The sequence below is a fragment of the Mustelus asterias genome, chromosome 14 (assembly GCF_964213995.1).
Source record: "Mustelus asterias chromosome 14, sMusAst1.hap1.1, whole genome shotgun sequence".
NCBI lineage: Eukaryota > Metazoa > Chordata > Chondrichthyes > Carcharhiniformes > Triakidae > Mustelus > Mustelus asterias.
Genome location: NC_135814.1, coordinates 38,368,598 through 38,385,635, shown reverse-complemented (window position 1 = coordinate 38,385,635; position 17,038 = coordinate 38,368,598). Strand labels below are relative to the sequence as shown.

At 40.7% G+C, this 17,038-nt stretch overlaps 1 protein-coding gene across 1 annotated transcript in view; it reads right to left on the bottom strand.

Annotated features, from left to right (window-relative positions):
• slc12a8 (solute carrier family 12 member 8) overlaps positions 1-17,038 on the bottom strand; it is a 152,159-nt gene that overhangs the window by 2,440 nt on the left and 132,681 nt on the right. Inside the window, exons 11-13 of the mRNA XM_078229173.1 lie at positions 13,742-13,839; positions 6,637-6,754; positions 2,871-2,931 (exon numbers count right to left, since the gene is read on the bottom strand). Coding sequence (XP_078085299.1) covers positions 2,871-2,931; positions 6,637-6,754; positions 13,742-13,839 — 277 coding nt within the window. The remainder of the gene's footprint in view (positions 1-2,870; positions 2,932-6,636; positions 6,755-13,741; positions 13,840-17,038) is intronic.

The following is a 17,038-nucleotide window of genomic DNA, read 5'->3' as shown; positions in this document are numbered from 1 at the left end:
TCTCTGTGCTCTGTTTGAGAGCACATTTCCACTCCATCTGACAAAGGAGCAGCGCTCCGAAAGCTTATGGTATTTGCTACCAAATAAACCTGTTGGACTTTAACCTGGTGTTGTGAGACTTCTTACTGTGTTCACCCCAGTCCAACGCCGGCATCTCCACATCATGATCACCATCATGCCAGGTCTCCGCGAGTGGCGACCTATAATGATTTGCACCGATGTGATCTCCAGCTGGAGAGGTGAGAACATTCCGGGAGCGGGGACAATCGCGTGCCAAACTCACTAATGAGGCTGAAATCCAGTCAGTCTCACACAACTCAGCCTCACGCCCAGAAAGGGCTCCATCCTGTTTGCCGCATTAGAAAGGGGCCGGGGGAATCGCAAACTGGTTGGCACCGGGTGTGATACCAATTTTTAGCCCTGCATGTGGCACGGTAGCACAGTGGTTAGCACTGCTGCTTCACAGCTTCAGGGACCTGGGTTCAATTCCCGGCTTGGGTCACTGTCTGTGTGGAGTTTGCACATTCTCCTCGTGTCTGCGTGGGTTTCCTCCGGGCGCTCCGGTTTCCTCCCACAGTCCAAAGATGTGCGGGTTAGATTGATTGGCTATGCTAAAATTGCCCTTAGTGTCCTGGGATGCGTAGGTTAGACGGATTAGTGGGTAAATATGTAGGGATATGGGGGTAGGGCCTGGGTGGGATTGTGGTCGGTGCAGACTCGATGGGCCGAATGGCCTCTTTCTGTGCTGTAGGGTTTCTAAGATTTCTATTCTCCAGGATCAGCACAATTTGCTCCAGGCAAGGCAAGGTCAAAGAATAGCTTACTTAGGATTTTCAGGGGGTTTGATAGGGTAGATGCTGAGAAGTTGTGGGAGATAATCTCAGAGTATGGGGTTGCCCATTTAAGACAAAGATGAGGAGGAATTTCCTCTTTCAGAGACTGGTGATTCTGTAGAATTCAGAGTGCTGCAGAGGTTGGCATGTTAATAGCCGAGATAGACAGACCTTTCATCAGTAAGGAATTCAAGGCTTACAGGGATAAGGCAGGAAAGTGGAGTTGAGGATTATCATATTAGATCAGTCATGATCTCATTGAGTGGTGAAGCAGACTTGACTAGCCAAATGGCCTACTTCTGATCATACGTCTTATGAAATAGGATTTCAGAATTTACTAATACTAATTTTTGCCAGCCCAGAGAGAATCCTGCAGCGGAGGGTATAGAAAGAGATGTTTAAGGAAGGGAGGTAAGGTGATGCAGAGGAGATGGGTTGGGGTCCTAGGATCTGACAATACTGGAGACACAGGATTTTCCAGAAGAATGTACCAAAAACGCTCGTGGCTCCTTTCGAGCCATTGTTCCCATTACACTTTCACCAATCAGTGACCCCTTTTGTTTCTCCATTGTCCTCACCATTGCTTATGTTAGAAACAAGAATCACTGGCAATGAAAAGGTGAAGTTTCTGCTCTGCTCCAAATGTACTCAAAGGGTGGGATTTTCCAGCTTTGCCCACCACTGGGATTGTCTGATTTCCCCCCCAAAGGCAATGGACTTTGGGCTAGGCTGCCACATCTCCCACTGCAGGTCCTGCCACAATGGGGACTGAAAATCCCAGTCAAAGAATGGATATTGGGAAATTGTGCGCCTCCAACTGGATTATATATAAAAATTATTATAAAAATTTTAAAGGGATTTCCCATGAAAGTGTTTACATAGTACAATGTTTACCATTGACATAAAATTGTGAATCAAAATTGTGACAGAGAAAATAGGGACAAGGAATCGTGCTCCATGATTAAAACTTTTATTAAAGTTGATATTCTATCAAATATTGTGAGCAGATAAGCCAACATGAAAAATTAAAATTCTCACCTTGTATTAGGACAACACACTTGCTGATGGCATAGTGATTTATTTTTACACTTTAGGTTTTAATATACTTGATGAATTGCTATTTGAAAATTGCATCTATCATCAAATACATGATTTTGGTTATGTAAGAGTGTGTGGAAGTATTTCAACAACTGAAAGAAATGTGAAAATACTCAATGTTTGTGGTGTTCAAAATATGTAAATTTTCTGTCGAATGCATCTCAGCAAGCCACATTGTGTTTGAATTCAGTTGAGCCACAGGGTGATCCATCAAAAGGTCTTAGTAAGATAATAAATATTCAATGACAGCACTCCATGGGGCAACTCAGCAATAGAAAATCCTACAGGAAATCTTCACATTAAAGCCCAAATTCTAATCAATTCAGCATGTATTTTAATGAAGCTGTGATGTAATTTATTTTTTCGCTGATATCTCTACAGCACCATCTGGCATATGGAAATGGCAGAATGAGAATTTATAGGGATGTAAAGTGATGAGCTGGAATTGTGAAAATGCACAGGAACACAATTGCTGCATATTCTCATTGTCGCATGATTTGAAGACAATTATGATGATCTGGGATGCTGAGTTGTTCAAGCACACCCCTTTTTAATCTGCACATCAGCTTCAAATGCTACAGAGCTTAGCAGCAAAATGTGGTCCAGTGCTCCAAGTGTAACATAAGTTTCAATGGGGGCTGGTTAACTCACTTGGCTAGATGGCTAGTATGTGGTTCAGAATAAGGTTAACAGTGTGGGTTCAGTTCCCATTCTAGCTGGGGTAATTTGGGACCTGTCTCCTTGCTCTGCTCCTAGGAGTGTAGAAGGCACTAACATAAAGGACAATAAAACCACACAGGATGAAGCATCAACAGACAGTCAGCCAAGGACCTGACTTCAGACAGAGTACACGAGGATGAGTGTGTTTTAATATGATCGGAGTCAGGTTCTGAATAGTTTGTTTCCATATTTTGTTACAATTATGAAACTATTACAGACCTTCTTGCCTCACTGAAGACTGTCTGAATCCAAGAGAAAAAGTTGAAGTTATTAGCTAGCCCTGTAGAGAAAATATGCAAAATTACAATTGTAGAGGAGATACAAATTAAAAATGAAAGCTCAACAATTATGAAAGTTGAGATTTCTCTCAACATTAAAATGATAATAAGGTGACTTTGTCAAAAAACCACTTGCTTCTGGGTTTCCCATGTGCTATCAGCCCTGTCCTCTACCCTCCGCTTGTCCCAGCACATCTGCACCTTAAAAACCTGGCCCACTGCATGTAGACTAATGACCACAGTATGTTACAAGATCACAACATGTATTTTGAATACAGCACAAACCCCAAGGGCAAAACTCAAGTTTTATCGCAACCACAGGCTGCGTTACATCTTCAAATGAAAATCAATGGGAGTTGTGCACATTCCGTTTTGCAAGCATCTTGGATCTCATGGAACCTGGTGGATCTCATGGAACCTTAATAATACACACAGCAGGATTCCACAACATTTATCAAACCTAAACTCATCAAACTCATTAACAGAATTTGAAAATGACTGCAGGGGGGCGTGTGGAACAGAGGAGGGTGGTTACAAACTGATCTGTTTTATGAATATTACCAGTTATTATTATATCATGCTAATTATCTCTATTTATCAAGGTAATAGGTCATTTTCTCAACTAATTTCATGTCTTACAATTTTTTTCTGGGATCATATTTCTTTTATTTACACCCCTGCAGCCGATTGTTACAGGGGAACCTATGCAGGTTGAGCAAGGTTGCATGCATGTAGACACTGTAGTAAATACTTGGTCTGTTAATTACAATTGGCCATTCAATGATAACCTCTTGCAACATTTACATGATTAATGAGACTCAGAAATACCAAAAGCTAATGCCATGTTTTCCAATTGCTTCCATCTACTAATTTGCTAATTGTTAACAATCAAGTAGTGTTTTAGCTGAATGTAATTTCTAACAGTTTGAGGATTTATTTTGCTTAATTACATAGATTGCATTAGCCAGCAGCGTGGTTTAAAATCCTATTAGGAGATGCGAAATTTCAGCATTATTTTGATTGCATTTTCCCTGTTTAATATTTGCACCAACTTTAATTGTACTCACATTAGTTAGAAAGCTATATGCATTCAGCATGAAACATATCAGTTAGGCTTGTCTGTTTTAAACCCCAGAGTATGAAATGAGCATGTGGTTTCTTTCAAAAGCTTTTGCCAGGATTGTGGCACTTAGGGGGAGATGGTGGTGGTGGCATAGTGGTAATGTCACTGTGGACTTGTGAATCCAAAAGCCCAGACTAATGCTCTGGGGACATGGGATCAAATACCACCACAGCAGCTGGTGGAATTTGAATGCAATTCATAAAATCTGGATTTAAAAGCTAATCTCCGTAATAGTAACCATGAAACAATTGTTGATTGTCGTGAAATACCATCTGGTTCACTAATGTCATCTAAGTTTGGCGTACGTGCAATGGTTGACTCTTACCCTCTGAAATGGCCTAACCAGCCACTCAGCTGAAAGGTAATTAGGGATGGACAATAATGTTGGCCCTGTTGTGTATTACGAATGGACTCATCCTATTTAATGTCTTTGCCATGATAAAGGAACCATGAAAAACATCAGGCCTCAAGTATAACATGGTCAGAAAAGAATATCAAAACATAAACATCAAGGTTGAGAAAAGGTCATTTGGCCCATATATTTTTCTTGGTAGATTGTTCCGTATGTTTATCATTCTAAATGAAATGATTTTTTTCCTCATGTATATTCATGGATTGTGCACTAATGCAAGCCCTATATTTTGATTTACCTTGAGTGGGATTTTCCAGCCACACTTGCCCCAAAACTTGAAAATCCCACCCAAGGTCAACAGACCTATGCATGGTCCACCCCCTATCCATTATGATTCCTACCGGCAGGATGGGAAAACTCCCCCTCGTATCTACACTAGATGAACAGTTACTTGACATTCTCCAGCATGCTCTCCCCTATACTGCTTTCTTTTAAATTCAAATTATTTTAATCAGATCTCGTTGGCTGAGCTTATTATATTCAGCATGCAGAGCAGTGAGTGAACAATCGAGTGGATTACTTCTTTTTAATCTAGACATATTTTCAATGGCCTGGATTTTATGGTTGTCATAATGGCAAAACCGTCAGCATTTGCTGTTATTTCTCTGTGAAACTGGCAGCAACATCTGACATCTGTAAATGCACAGTTAAACATAGAAATCTAGAAGTTGTCAGTGATTCCCCGCCCCCTCCTCAGGGTGTTCTTTTCAGTTCCATGCAGATGTTATGAACTTCTTCCCTCCACACTATTATTCTTACTGTAAAAGCCCTTGAAAACATTAGGCATCATCAAAGTGAGGTGAAACTTCTTTTTTCCTGTGGCCAGTTAAGTCATTATTAGTGAACTCCTCCTCTCGCCCTAAAAACTGTTTCACATTTGTAGAACGTCTGCAGTATTTTGCTTTTGAACTTCATGGAATTGGGTGTGGAGAGTACAGGTAAAGTGAACTAGCACCCGTACTTACAATCTTAAGCCCAAAGTGAACAACCCCTTTGGCAGCATGAATTCTCGGAAGATTTATTCGAATAACATCAGTGCTAATGGAAGTCTATTTCAGTCAACACTTTTAAACAGTGGTGGGTACCAGTGCGTCGGTCAGAGACTGAAGATTAATCATGTGATTCAAGTTTGAATGCATGCTAAAGAAAGAGCATTTAAAGGGATTACAGTATAATATGAACTAGAACTTTTCACAATAAACTGTTACAGTTAACGGTTTAATCGTTTTAGCAAGTAATTAGGCACTAGAGGTAGATTTTAAATCCTCTATTCTCTGCAATTAAGCTAAATCGGTTTTTATGACCGAAACAATAACAATTGTTCTTGGCAAGCAGAGGTTGAAAAAAAACAACATCCTTCCCTACATCCTGCAGAATAAACAAAGCCTTCATTTGAAGTCACCTTGAATTGATTTGGAAGAAAATTTCAAAAAGAAATGGATGGAAATAAAATGAAGGTGATATAAGATTAGCCATTTAACCAGTTCAAGTTAAATGCACTAACTCAGCATTGTAAATGACACCATCCACATAGAGGGTAATTTTCATCTCTGTGCTCCCAACAAGGAGCATTATATGTCAAGGAACACATATTAAAAAAATAAGTCTGTGAATGATTGCTCAACTATTTTAAATTAGCACATGCCTGAAATTGTGATGCGGGTTCCAGCAAGTGAGGCTCTCCACCAAGAGTGCCAAGTGGAAAATGACTCCAAGCATATTGACACATATTGACATGTGCAAGACTATATGCATCATTGCTTCTGATCATATAATGTTTATTTACTGTGGCATATTTCTAGTTGTGTAAAAGATTCAGTTATACTCAGAATATAGTCTAGTCTTTGTTATAATTGGAGATGGTCTTTGGAATTCTCTTCCCCACAGAGAGCAGTGGAAGCTGGGTCGTTGCATCTATTCAAGGCTAAGTTGGACAGATCTGTTGATCTACAAGGCAGTCAAAGATTATGGGGTCAGGAAAGTGAAGTTAGGCTACAGTAAGATCAGACATGATCTAGTTGAATGGTGGAGCAAGATCGATAAGTCGAATAGCTGACTGCTGTTCCTATTTCTTACTGTCTGATGTTCTTTTAATTGCACGAGAAACACAAAGAATTGTAAGATCTGCAATATGTTACAAAATAATGCATGAAATTTATTAAATATACTTACCGGGTGGAAGTCCTGGACTCATTTGACCAATGTAAATGTAGATGAAAAATGCCACAGCAATATTAATTAAGGCATAAATCCAGTGGATCACAAACATGATTACAATGGATAGTATTGTCTATGAAAAAATAATGAAATTAAATCAGATAAGAAAATATAGCATCTTAGCCTGACTTTGCCCAATTCGTACTCAAAAGCAATCTTCATACACAATATTTTATAGAAGTATTTCTAGAAGCATCACTAATATTCATGTAGACATTCAAATTATTTACAGATATTAAATGCATGATTACAAATTTTGTTCCAATTAGCTCTTCATAGAAATAGTTGAGCCAATTACACAATGACTTCACAGCTTGATATGGCTCCTGCTCTGACCAAGACCACAAGAAACTACAAAGGTTTGTGAACGTAGCCGAATCCATCACACAGACCGGCCTCTCACCCAGCGACTCCATTCATTAAGGTAGACAAGTTCCCAGAACCAGATGGGATCTATCCCAGGTTACTGCGGGAGGCAAGGGAAGAAATAGCTGGGGCTTTAACAGATATTTTCACATCCGCTTTTACCACGAGGTTCCAGAGGACTGAAGAATAGTCCTTGTTTAAGAAAGGAAGCAGGGACAATCCAGGAAATTATAGGCCGGTGAGCCCATCATCAGTGGTGGGGAAGCTTTTGGAGAAGATACTGAGGGATAGAATATATGGACACCTGGAAGAAAATCGACTAGTTAGTGACAGGCAGCATGGTTTTGTACAGGGAAGGCCATGTCTCGCCAACTTGATTGAGCTTTTTGAAGAGATGACAAAGATAATTGATGAGGAAACAGCTGTGGATGTAGTTTATATGGACTTCAGTAAGGCATTTGACAAGGTCCCACATGAGAGACTGTACAAAAACTAAAATCACGTGGGATTTGGGGTGGGGTGGCTAGATGAATACAGAACTGGCTTGGTTATAGGAGACAGAGAGTAGCAGTGGAAGGATGTTTTTCAGAATGGAGATCTGTAGCTAGTGGTGTTCCGCAGCGATCAGTGCTGGGACCCTGCTGTCTGTAGTATATATAAATGATCTGGAGGAAGATGTGGGGGGTCTGATTAGTACGTTTATGGATGATATGAAGATTGGTGGAATTGCTGATAGTTCCGGGGATTGTCAGAGGGTACGAAAGGATACAGATAGATTGGAGACTTGGACAGATGGAGTTTAATCCAGACAAATGCGAGGTGATGCACTTCGAAGAATCAAATTTAGGTGTAAATCCAGAACCTTTAGGAACATTAACATACAAAGGGATCTGGGCGCGAAGGTCCACAGTTCCCTAAAAGTAGCAACACAGATGGCCAAGGTGATTACAAAAGCATTTGGCATGCTTGCTTTCATCAGCTGAGGCACTGAGTACAAGAGTTGGGAAATCATGTTGCAGCTATATAAAACCTTGGTCATGTCACATTTGGGGTATTGCATGCAGTTCTGGTCACCACACTAGCAGAAGGTTATGGAAGCTTTGGAGAGAATGCAAAGAAGGTCCACCAGGATGTTGCTTGTTCTCGAGGATGTTGATTATGAGGAGAGGTTAAATAAACTAGGATTGTTTTCACTGGAAAGACTGAGGCTGAGAGGAGACGTGATAGAGGTCTACAAAATAACGAGAGGCAGAGACAGGGTGGATAGTCAAAGGCTTTTTCCAAGGATGGAACTGTCAATTACAAAGGGTCACAGGTTCAAGGTCAGAGGGGGACGGTTTAAGGGAGATGTGCAGGGGAGGTTTCTCATGCAGAGTAATGGGTGCTTGGAACGCGCTGCTAGAGGTGGTGGTGGAAGCAGGCACATTAGCAACATTTAAGAGGCATCTGGATGGATACATGAATAGGGAGGGAATAGAGGGACACGGACCGAGTAAGGGCAGAAAGTTTTTTCTTTAATTTAGTTAGGGCTTCATGATCGGCACAGACTTGGAGGGCTGAAGGGCCTGTTCCTGTGCAGTACTTTTCTTTGTTCTTTGACCCCAGCTACGCTTCCCGCTACCTTGGGAAAGCAGCCAGCATAATCAAGGTCCCACACACCCCGGACATACTCTCTTCCACCTTCTTTCATCAGAAAAAAGATACAAGAGTCTGAAAACACGTACCAACAGACTCAGGAACAGCTTATTCTCTGCTGTGATCAGACTTTTGAATAGTCCTATCATATGTTAAGCTGATCTTTCTCTTCACCCTACCTGTAACTTCAACACTATATCCTGCACCCTATCCTTTCCCCCTGTATACTCAATGAACAGTATGTTTTGTTTGTGTAGCGCAAGAAACAATACTTCTCATTGTATCCCAATACATGTGACAATAATAAATCAAATAAAATCAAACTTTTCGGAATTTTATAGAAAAGTTAAAGATATGTAAAATATGCATTTAAAGAAATATAAGCCTTTTTTTACATTCAATGCTGTGCATTTTCTCGGAACAGATATACAGATACAGACAGTGTCTGCAACAAAAATCATTTTAAAGAGGCTAAATCCCAATGATAGGAGACCTCCTCGTATTGTTGGGTAAATACCATTTTATATTTATCCAGTTAGTTTAGATTTTGTATTGCAACATTTCTCAATACTAAAAGATGATCTACATGACAAGATCACCAATATTTAATCAACAATCAGCACTGAAATTGGATATACAAATAATGTTATTTCCCATAAATAATTATACTAACAAAGTTTCTTCAGCAAACATACAAAATAAAAGCAAAAACTCCTGCTGAATGTTGTACATGACATCATTTGTCTAGACTTTTCCCACTTGACATGTAGTAAAAAGGTTCATGACCCCAGAGAATTCGTCTAACATGCAGATTTTTGCACAGCTTCGACCAACTTTATTTACAACTGGGGCAACAAAAACTGTTTCTCTCGAGCAGTGTGTGCCACATTCCTTACTATCCAGTCTTGCTCCTTGGAAATACAGCACAGCACCACCTTGAAACATTTTGCCTTGTCAAAAACTCAAATTCTAAAACCTATTTAGTGAACTCATGAAAGACTTCAATGAGAGAATCTGGACTAGTAGTGAGACAAATAAATAGTATGGTCTTTTCAAAGGAACTAATGGGATGAGGTATCGGGCTTCTTCTTTTCCTTCTTCTCAGACAGTTACTCGGAGTCGAGAATAGTAAGAAGTCTCACCACAGCAGGTTAAAGTTCAACCGGTTTACTTGGAACCACAAGCTTTCAGAGCGCTGCTCCTTCACCAGGAGCGCTGATCCTTCATCACTCACCTGATGAAGGAGCAGCGTTCCAAAAGCTCGTGATTCCAAATAAACCTTGTTGGACTTTAACCTGATGTTGTGAGGCTTCTTACTGTGCCCACCCCAGTCCAATGCCGGCATCTCCACCTCATGGCTGGAGTCGAGGATGACTTGCTTCCACACTAAAACTGAGTTGTCAGGTGACTGAGTCCAATGTACGATTGACAGTCTCTGTTACGGTAGGGCAGACGGTGGTTGAAGGCACGCATGGGTGAGGTGCCCAGGTTGCCACGTGCTCCTTTTGCTGCCCACATTTGGCTTCAGCTTGCTCTTGGCATTGAAATGTGAGGTGTTCAGCTCCTTCTCAGATGCTTTTCCTCCACTTCAGGTGGTCTTGGGCCAGGGATTCCCAGGTGTCAGTGGGGATGCTGCATATTTTTAAGGAGACTTTGAGGGTGTCTTTGAAGCATTTCCAATCATTTTTGTTGGGCTGTGTGGAAGTGATCACTCTTAATCGGTAATTAATCATCAAATCCAACACAGATGATTTCTGGAGTCCCTGAAGGAAGTGGCTTAAGGCCCCTTTTATTTATGGCTTATATTAATGGCACTGATCCAGATTCAATGTAGTACAGTTTTGAAATAGGTAGATGTTAAAATTTGTTTGGAAGTTAGGAAAAATAATGCAGAGCTCTTGTATACACTTCTTCAGGGTAAACTCTCTGCTATGGTGTAGTGGTCCAGGAGTGGATGTTTACTCCACTAAGCTAATGAACCATTGGGGCGGCACAGTGGTTAACACAACTGCCTCACAGTGCCAAGGACCCAGGTTCAATTCCAGCCTCGGGTCATTGTCTGTGTGGAGTCTGTATGTTCTCCCCGTGTCTGCGTGGGTTTCCTCTGGGTGCTCCAGTTTCCTCCCACTCTCCAAAGATGTGTGGGTTAGGTTTATTGGCCATGTTACTTTGCCCCCGAGTGTTGGGGGATGAGCAAAGGTAAATACATGGGGTTACGGGGATACGCCCTGGGTGGGATTGTGGTCGGTGCAAATTTGATGAGCCGAATGCCTCCTTCTGCACTGTAGAGATTCTACGATTCTATGAGTGTCAACTTATCTCTAATGTGGTAAAGTGTTCAGTTCTCCACTTCAGCCACAATAATCCTAATTCACTGTACCATATCATGTGCCTTTAGCACATCCTGGCATTGAATAGGATTTCGGTGTGACTGTTACAAGTAACCTGAAGTTTACGAATTATGTGGCTCAGGCAGTACAGTGGGCAGAAAGTGTTTTACAAGAGCTCAATGCATACTTTTTGAGTCGGTATGTTAGCGTTTATTTTAAACTTAAGCAGATGGTACAGCCACATCTGGAGTATACATCCAGAGTTTGGAATCCACACTTTCAGAAAGATATACAACTTATAGAGAGAGTGCAAAGATGTGTTATCAGAAAAATGGAAGTTATGAGGGGAATACCTTATGAGGAGCATTTAAGAATTCTTGGATTGCAATCTTTAGAGAAGACTAATTTTGATTTAGTTGGAAGTTTATAAATTGATATAGGGCCTTACTACCTCTAAACCCAAAAAGTTAATTACTCACAATTACAGTTTGGGTGGTCATCAGTATAAACTACAGAAATTTGGTCCACATCTTGATATTGGCAATTTCTTTTTCATAAAGAATTGTTGACACTTGGAATCATAGAATTCCTACAGTGCTGAAGGAGGCCACTCAGCCCATCGAGTCTGCACTGACTCCCTGAAATAGCACCTTACCCTGGCCTTCACCAAAATCCTCCAATTGCTTCATGATGATAGACTACAATAGTCTTGAGTGGGAGTTCTGAAACAGGTGCCTTCAAGATCATCAGGGATCCAGCAAGGCTGCAAGATAGTCCCCATGCTATTTACAATCTACCTGACAGCGGCTATTCGCGTCATCAAAGACCAACTGCCCTCTGACATCAATAATAAATACCACCTAGATAGAAAACTCTTTAAAGCTTAGTCACCTCCGTGTCAAAACTAAACTGACTACCATAGGTATACATGATCTACAGGTTCGGATGACTGCAATGTCATTTCCCACACTCTCTTCAATTCTACGTACAGAAGACACCACCTGTCCTTGAATATTGCTAAACCAAACTCGTATTAACCCAAACCTGGTCAGCCAAATATTCCATCTGCTATACATGTTGAAGGAGAGACTCTGGAATATATTGTGCATTTTCCATTTCTTAGCATCTCTCACCATTGACAAAGAAATCCCACACAGGATCAGCTGTGCCAGCTCAGCCTTCAACAAACTATGGCAGCGAATGTTTAAAAGCAAAGACCTCCGCAAATCAACAGAAGTCCGAGTGTATAGAACAGTTGTTGTCATCCCATTCCTGTCCTGCACTGTGACATGGACGGAGTATCAGTCATAGCAAAGGAAATGCATGGCAACCCAGGCACCTCACCCACCCACTTCTCCAACCACCGTCTGTCCTGGCTGTGACAGAGACTGTAGGTCATGCACTGTACCCCTCAGTCGCCTGAGAACTCAGTTTTAATGCGCAAGCAAGGCATCCTCAAGCCCCAGGGACTGTCTAAGGTCAGTGACACATAAGGGTGCTAGAGAAATTCCATCAACAAGGTCTTCACCACATCTCTGGATCTCTGAATACGAGAAACATTGAAGAAACATTAGTTTCCTTCTTAAAATCTGGTCCATAGGCTTTTGGGCAAAATTCCTGCAAAATCAACTTTAATGGACTGGACGTAAGTATCCGGATGGCTGAAAAGCACTTTTCCCGCCAGGTCTTGTTTTCTCAACTCTCAAATGGCCAATGTTCCAATGTGTTAATAGGACCAATGCTGGTTGGTGGAGTCAAAATTAAGACATAGAATCTTTCCTTCCTAAGAGAGTTTATTGACTTTGTTCAGCGTCAACACTCCCCAAGGGCAGGATTTTCTGAGCCAGTGCCGATATGCGTGTTTGGCATGTCGGCACTGAAAAAGTTGCAGAAAAGGCTCAGTCATTTGTTATTTGCAACCTTCCATTTACATGAATGATTGAAGATATTGGGCAGAACACATTCTGATTTACAATATGCATCCCCAGTGGGAGAGGTTCCTCACCAGCAGTTCAGGTTTTTAAAACTTTCCACCTCCTTGTGTTTTATCCCAACAAAGCAGTTTCATCATGCAGTTTTAACCAGAACACTAGAATAGCACCCCTCACCAAACCATCATGATATTTTTGTTCACTATGTTAATCACAATTTTGATCTGTAAAGGGGTAGCAAAATTAGTAATTTTACGTCATGACTGGTATGCCAAAGCACGACTAATGAAAGGCATTATAGTTAGCATATTTGTAGGCAACAAACACAGGAAGTTTTCAATCCAGTCTGGGCTGTTTTCAAACTGAGGTCCCTAAGGTGCTAACTAAGCCAATGAACCACCCAATCCCCAAAGGCAATTATGCATAGTTTTCAAAAATGGTTCAGAAAAATATTTTGAAATATTTGACAGGGTGAATGATCTTGTGGAAGTTAAATAAAGGCTAGAGTTAACCACTACTCTACCAAACAGATTTAAACTTTAAAGTTCAAAATTAATGGATAAGGATGAATATTAGTCGACTTTGGGATACAGTATGTGAAAAGAATGCATTCAACAAAATACAGCACAATGTTGAACAAGGTGGTGATGGTCTACATGTTCTTTTAGACTTTGCTGGGTTATAAATGCACTTATTATAAACAAGTAAATGTGCCTTCCATTAAAGGGAAGTTTTCGTATAAGCTGTTCTAAAATTGTGATATACTGTGCCATAGAATAATTTCTATCAAATACTTACACCAATGAATGACAGCCAGCGATTGCAGAGTTTGGAATAAAATGATCTTGGCATCTTGTAAATCTCTGCTTCCTGAGACTTTTGCCTTTCAATGGAACCTGCAGATGGGGTGTAACAATATTGGGAAGGTGAGAACCACCATAACATAGCACCTGTACTGGTCTCTATCATGAATAAATCAGATCTACCTCATGTATAATCTTCAAGTGTAAAATAATTTTACCTTTCACTTGCAAGAATAGACAAAAGACATAAACATTCAGTTTCAATGTAAAACTGGTTTCAGGGTTGTCAATCAGTTGGTAAAAATCTGTAAACATAATTTTTGTCAGATAAAAGATAATTCCTTAAATAGAACCGATTTGTTCATAAGACCATAACATATCGGAGCAGAAGTAGGCTTTTTGGCCCAACAGGTCTGCTCCACCATTTAATGAGATCATGACTGATCCGATACGATAATCCTCATCTCCACTTCCTGCCTTATCCCCATAACCTTGATTCCCTTACTGATTAAAAATCAGTTGAAAGTGTAAAACAATAGTTTCCCCCTTGCTCTGCGTGGCCCTTCACCACAGTCTTTATCCCACACATTCCAACATCCAACTAGTGCCAAGCTCAAAAATAGTCAACAAGCAGTGAGGAGCATGATAGACCGTCAACAACTGAGTGCCGGTGGCAAAGTGCATTTTGGTTGTCGTTTGTTGTTAATATTGCAAAGGCTGTAACAATTGCATGCACGCACTTAACAGTAGCTGATACTAATTGGGGAAAGATAAGGACACATATATAAGAGCAGTTTAACCTGTGTGGGGGACCTATGTGGAAGCAAAAAGTCATCTGCACTTGCATTATGCTGAGTTTTGTGAATAAACCCATGTTGAAGACAGACTGACTCCAGCTTCTTCCTTTGCCAGATGAATGTTCAACGTATTAACATCTGTTACCTCTTGATGTAATGCTGCCAATATAATTTCTGTAATTCAATGCCCAAATCACAAGTTGTTTCAGCGCCTGGGCTGATGCTAAGTGACAATGGCACATTATGGGAACAGATTCAACTAGTTCAAAATTGCTTGCAATTTCAGATATTTTCCAGACCAGAGTAAATCTGGTAAAGGGTATACCCTGAAACTGAACATGAACCCTGATACAAGACTTCAGGGATCTATAAATCACCTACCTCTGGTTGCATCTATCATCAACATATATTTATTATTGTGCTTTTAATACATAAATCATTGGAACAGAGCTGAGAAGGGAGACTGGGTGGGGTGACTGAACACTTGGGTAAAAATAATATTTTTAACACTTTCAGGCTGGAGTTCTAGAACCAAAATAGGATGCAAATTCAGACTGACAGTTTTGACAAGGCAAGTGACTATGGGGGGAATCTTACCAAAAAATGGCAGGGCACGATTTTTCTAGCTGTTCAAGCCATGTTCACACTGCAGCGAAGTTGCAGAATTTGGCGCCCAGCCAACTCTCCATTCACTGCAACGGGCTTGGAAAATCCTGCTGGCGTGAATGGTTGTAACTGCAGAGTGTTTTTTCTGGCGAGAAAAAGTGTGTGTTTTTCTCCAGAGAAACACATTGGTTTTCTCCCCAGATCTTGTGACATTCTGCCTAAAAAAAAATCAAGGGTATGTGTTCCACACCATCATTCAGGGGACGGGGCCTCAACACAGCAGCAAAACCCGGCTGCATTGAGATCGGGACATCAACTGTAAAGGGCGCCCTGATTATAATAGGAATAAATCTATTATAAACTTTATGCCCCCAAGAAGACCCCCCACAGCAGGTTCATGTTGAGGTGAACCTGTTGTAAATGGCACCAGTGTGGGGAAGTCCCGGAGAGAGTGATTGCGAATGACACGCTAATGTATTAAAATGAGCTTCTTGGGGTCCCGCAGCGTGTTTCACATCACTCCGCTGGTGAGTAGCCTGGAAGATCGGAACTTGGAAACCTGCTCGCGCAAATCACGCTTTCCAGATTTTGAGTGTGTGATGCCATTCCCGCAGACAGAGAGTGTGGGCTCAAAATCAACCAAGGGAGGTTGCAGAGGCAGAGGAAGATAAAGACAGGGTTTTAAATTTAGTGCACTCATATTTATTCATTTTATTGTGGAACAGGAAGCAAATATAGTCCACAAAGATCAGAATGACAGAGAGATGGGCCTTAGTGATTGAGCGGGCAAGAACAGCTGCATTTTACACATTTTGAGAGTTAATGAATTGAAGCATTGGAATAATAAAGACTCGAGGTGGTGAGACATAGATAAGGGCTTCACAGCAGAGCAACTAAATTGGCGAGGGAATGAGGAGAATGGCACAGTTTCAGGGGCTACAGAGATGCTGTTCATCACTAGGACTGGATTCCATTGCATTGTCAATATTGAGAACCTCGACTAAATATTTTGATAAAATTATTGAAGATTATCAGCCCATACACAAATAATTTGATTAATCGGTCACCTGCTGCATAATCAATGCACTGAGTTGCTTAGTCTAGGAATGAGATGGAGAAGAGCAACACTTGTTGAAGTGATTAGGTATTGTATTTATTAGTAACCAATAGAGGTCTATAAGAGGATTTAGTATGGTTTTCTAAAAGGAGAGGAAGGATTATTAGTATCCTTTAGTAATGGTATTAACTGAACCAAAATGAAAACCATTGACTGCAAGCATAATTACATAAATTCAAAACCTTTTCACAGTAACTTTCTTGAGGGGTTAATGTAAACCTATTTTTGACATTAATAAACTAAAAAAAACTAACGAAACAAAAAGAACTATTGTGTATCCAATGGTAGTGGAACGCATTTGTCTCCATGTTTTTCCAGATGGACTTATAATATTAATTGGTTAGTCAGAGAGAGGTGCCAAGTAAAGGGCTGTACCCAGGAAGGAAGAGGGAAATATGAAAAATGTAAACCCATGCACTATTTGATAACTAACACAAGAGCAGCTTTAACATAGTCTAGAAACAAGTCACGTCCCCTGTCACTTTTATTCTAAGAAATGGCCCATGGAGTTGAATTTAGTATTTAACAAAGTGGAGCAAAATCTGCATTTAAAATACAATTTCCCACCCTCCTCCAATTTTCTCCCCTGTCAGCAGAGTCCATAATGGATAAGCTTCAGAGATTGCAAGCTACGCTTTGTCATATCATCAAATCTGGTTAGACCCGCTGCATCAGCTGAGGCAGTAGTGTGAGCAAACTATTTAAACTTGATAGCGTTCCAGTTCATGCTATCCTGAGCCAACATTCACACACCATTGAAGTTACTGTATAG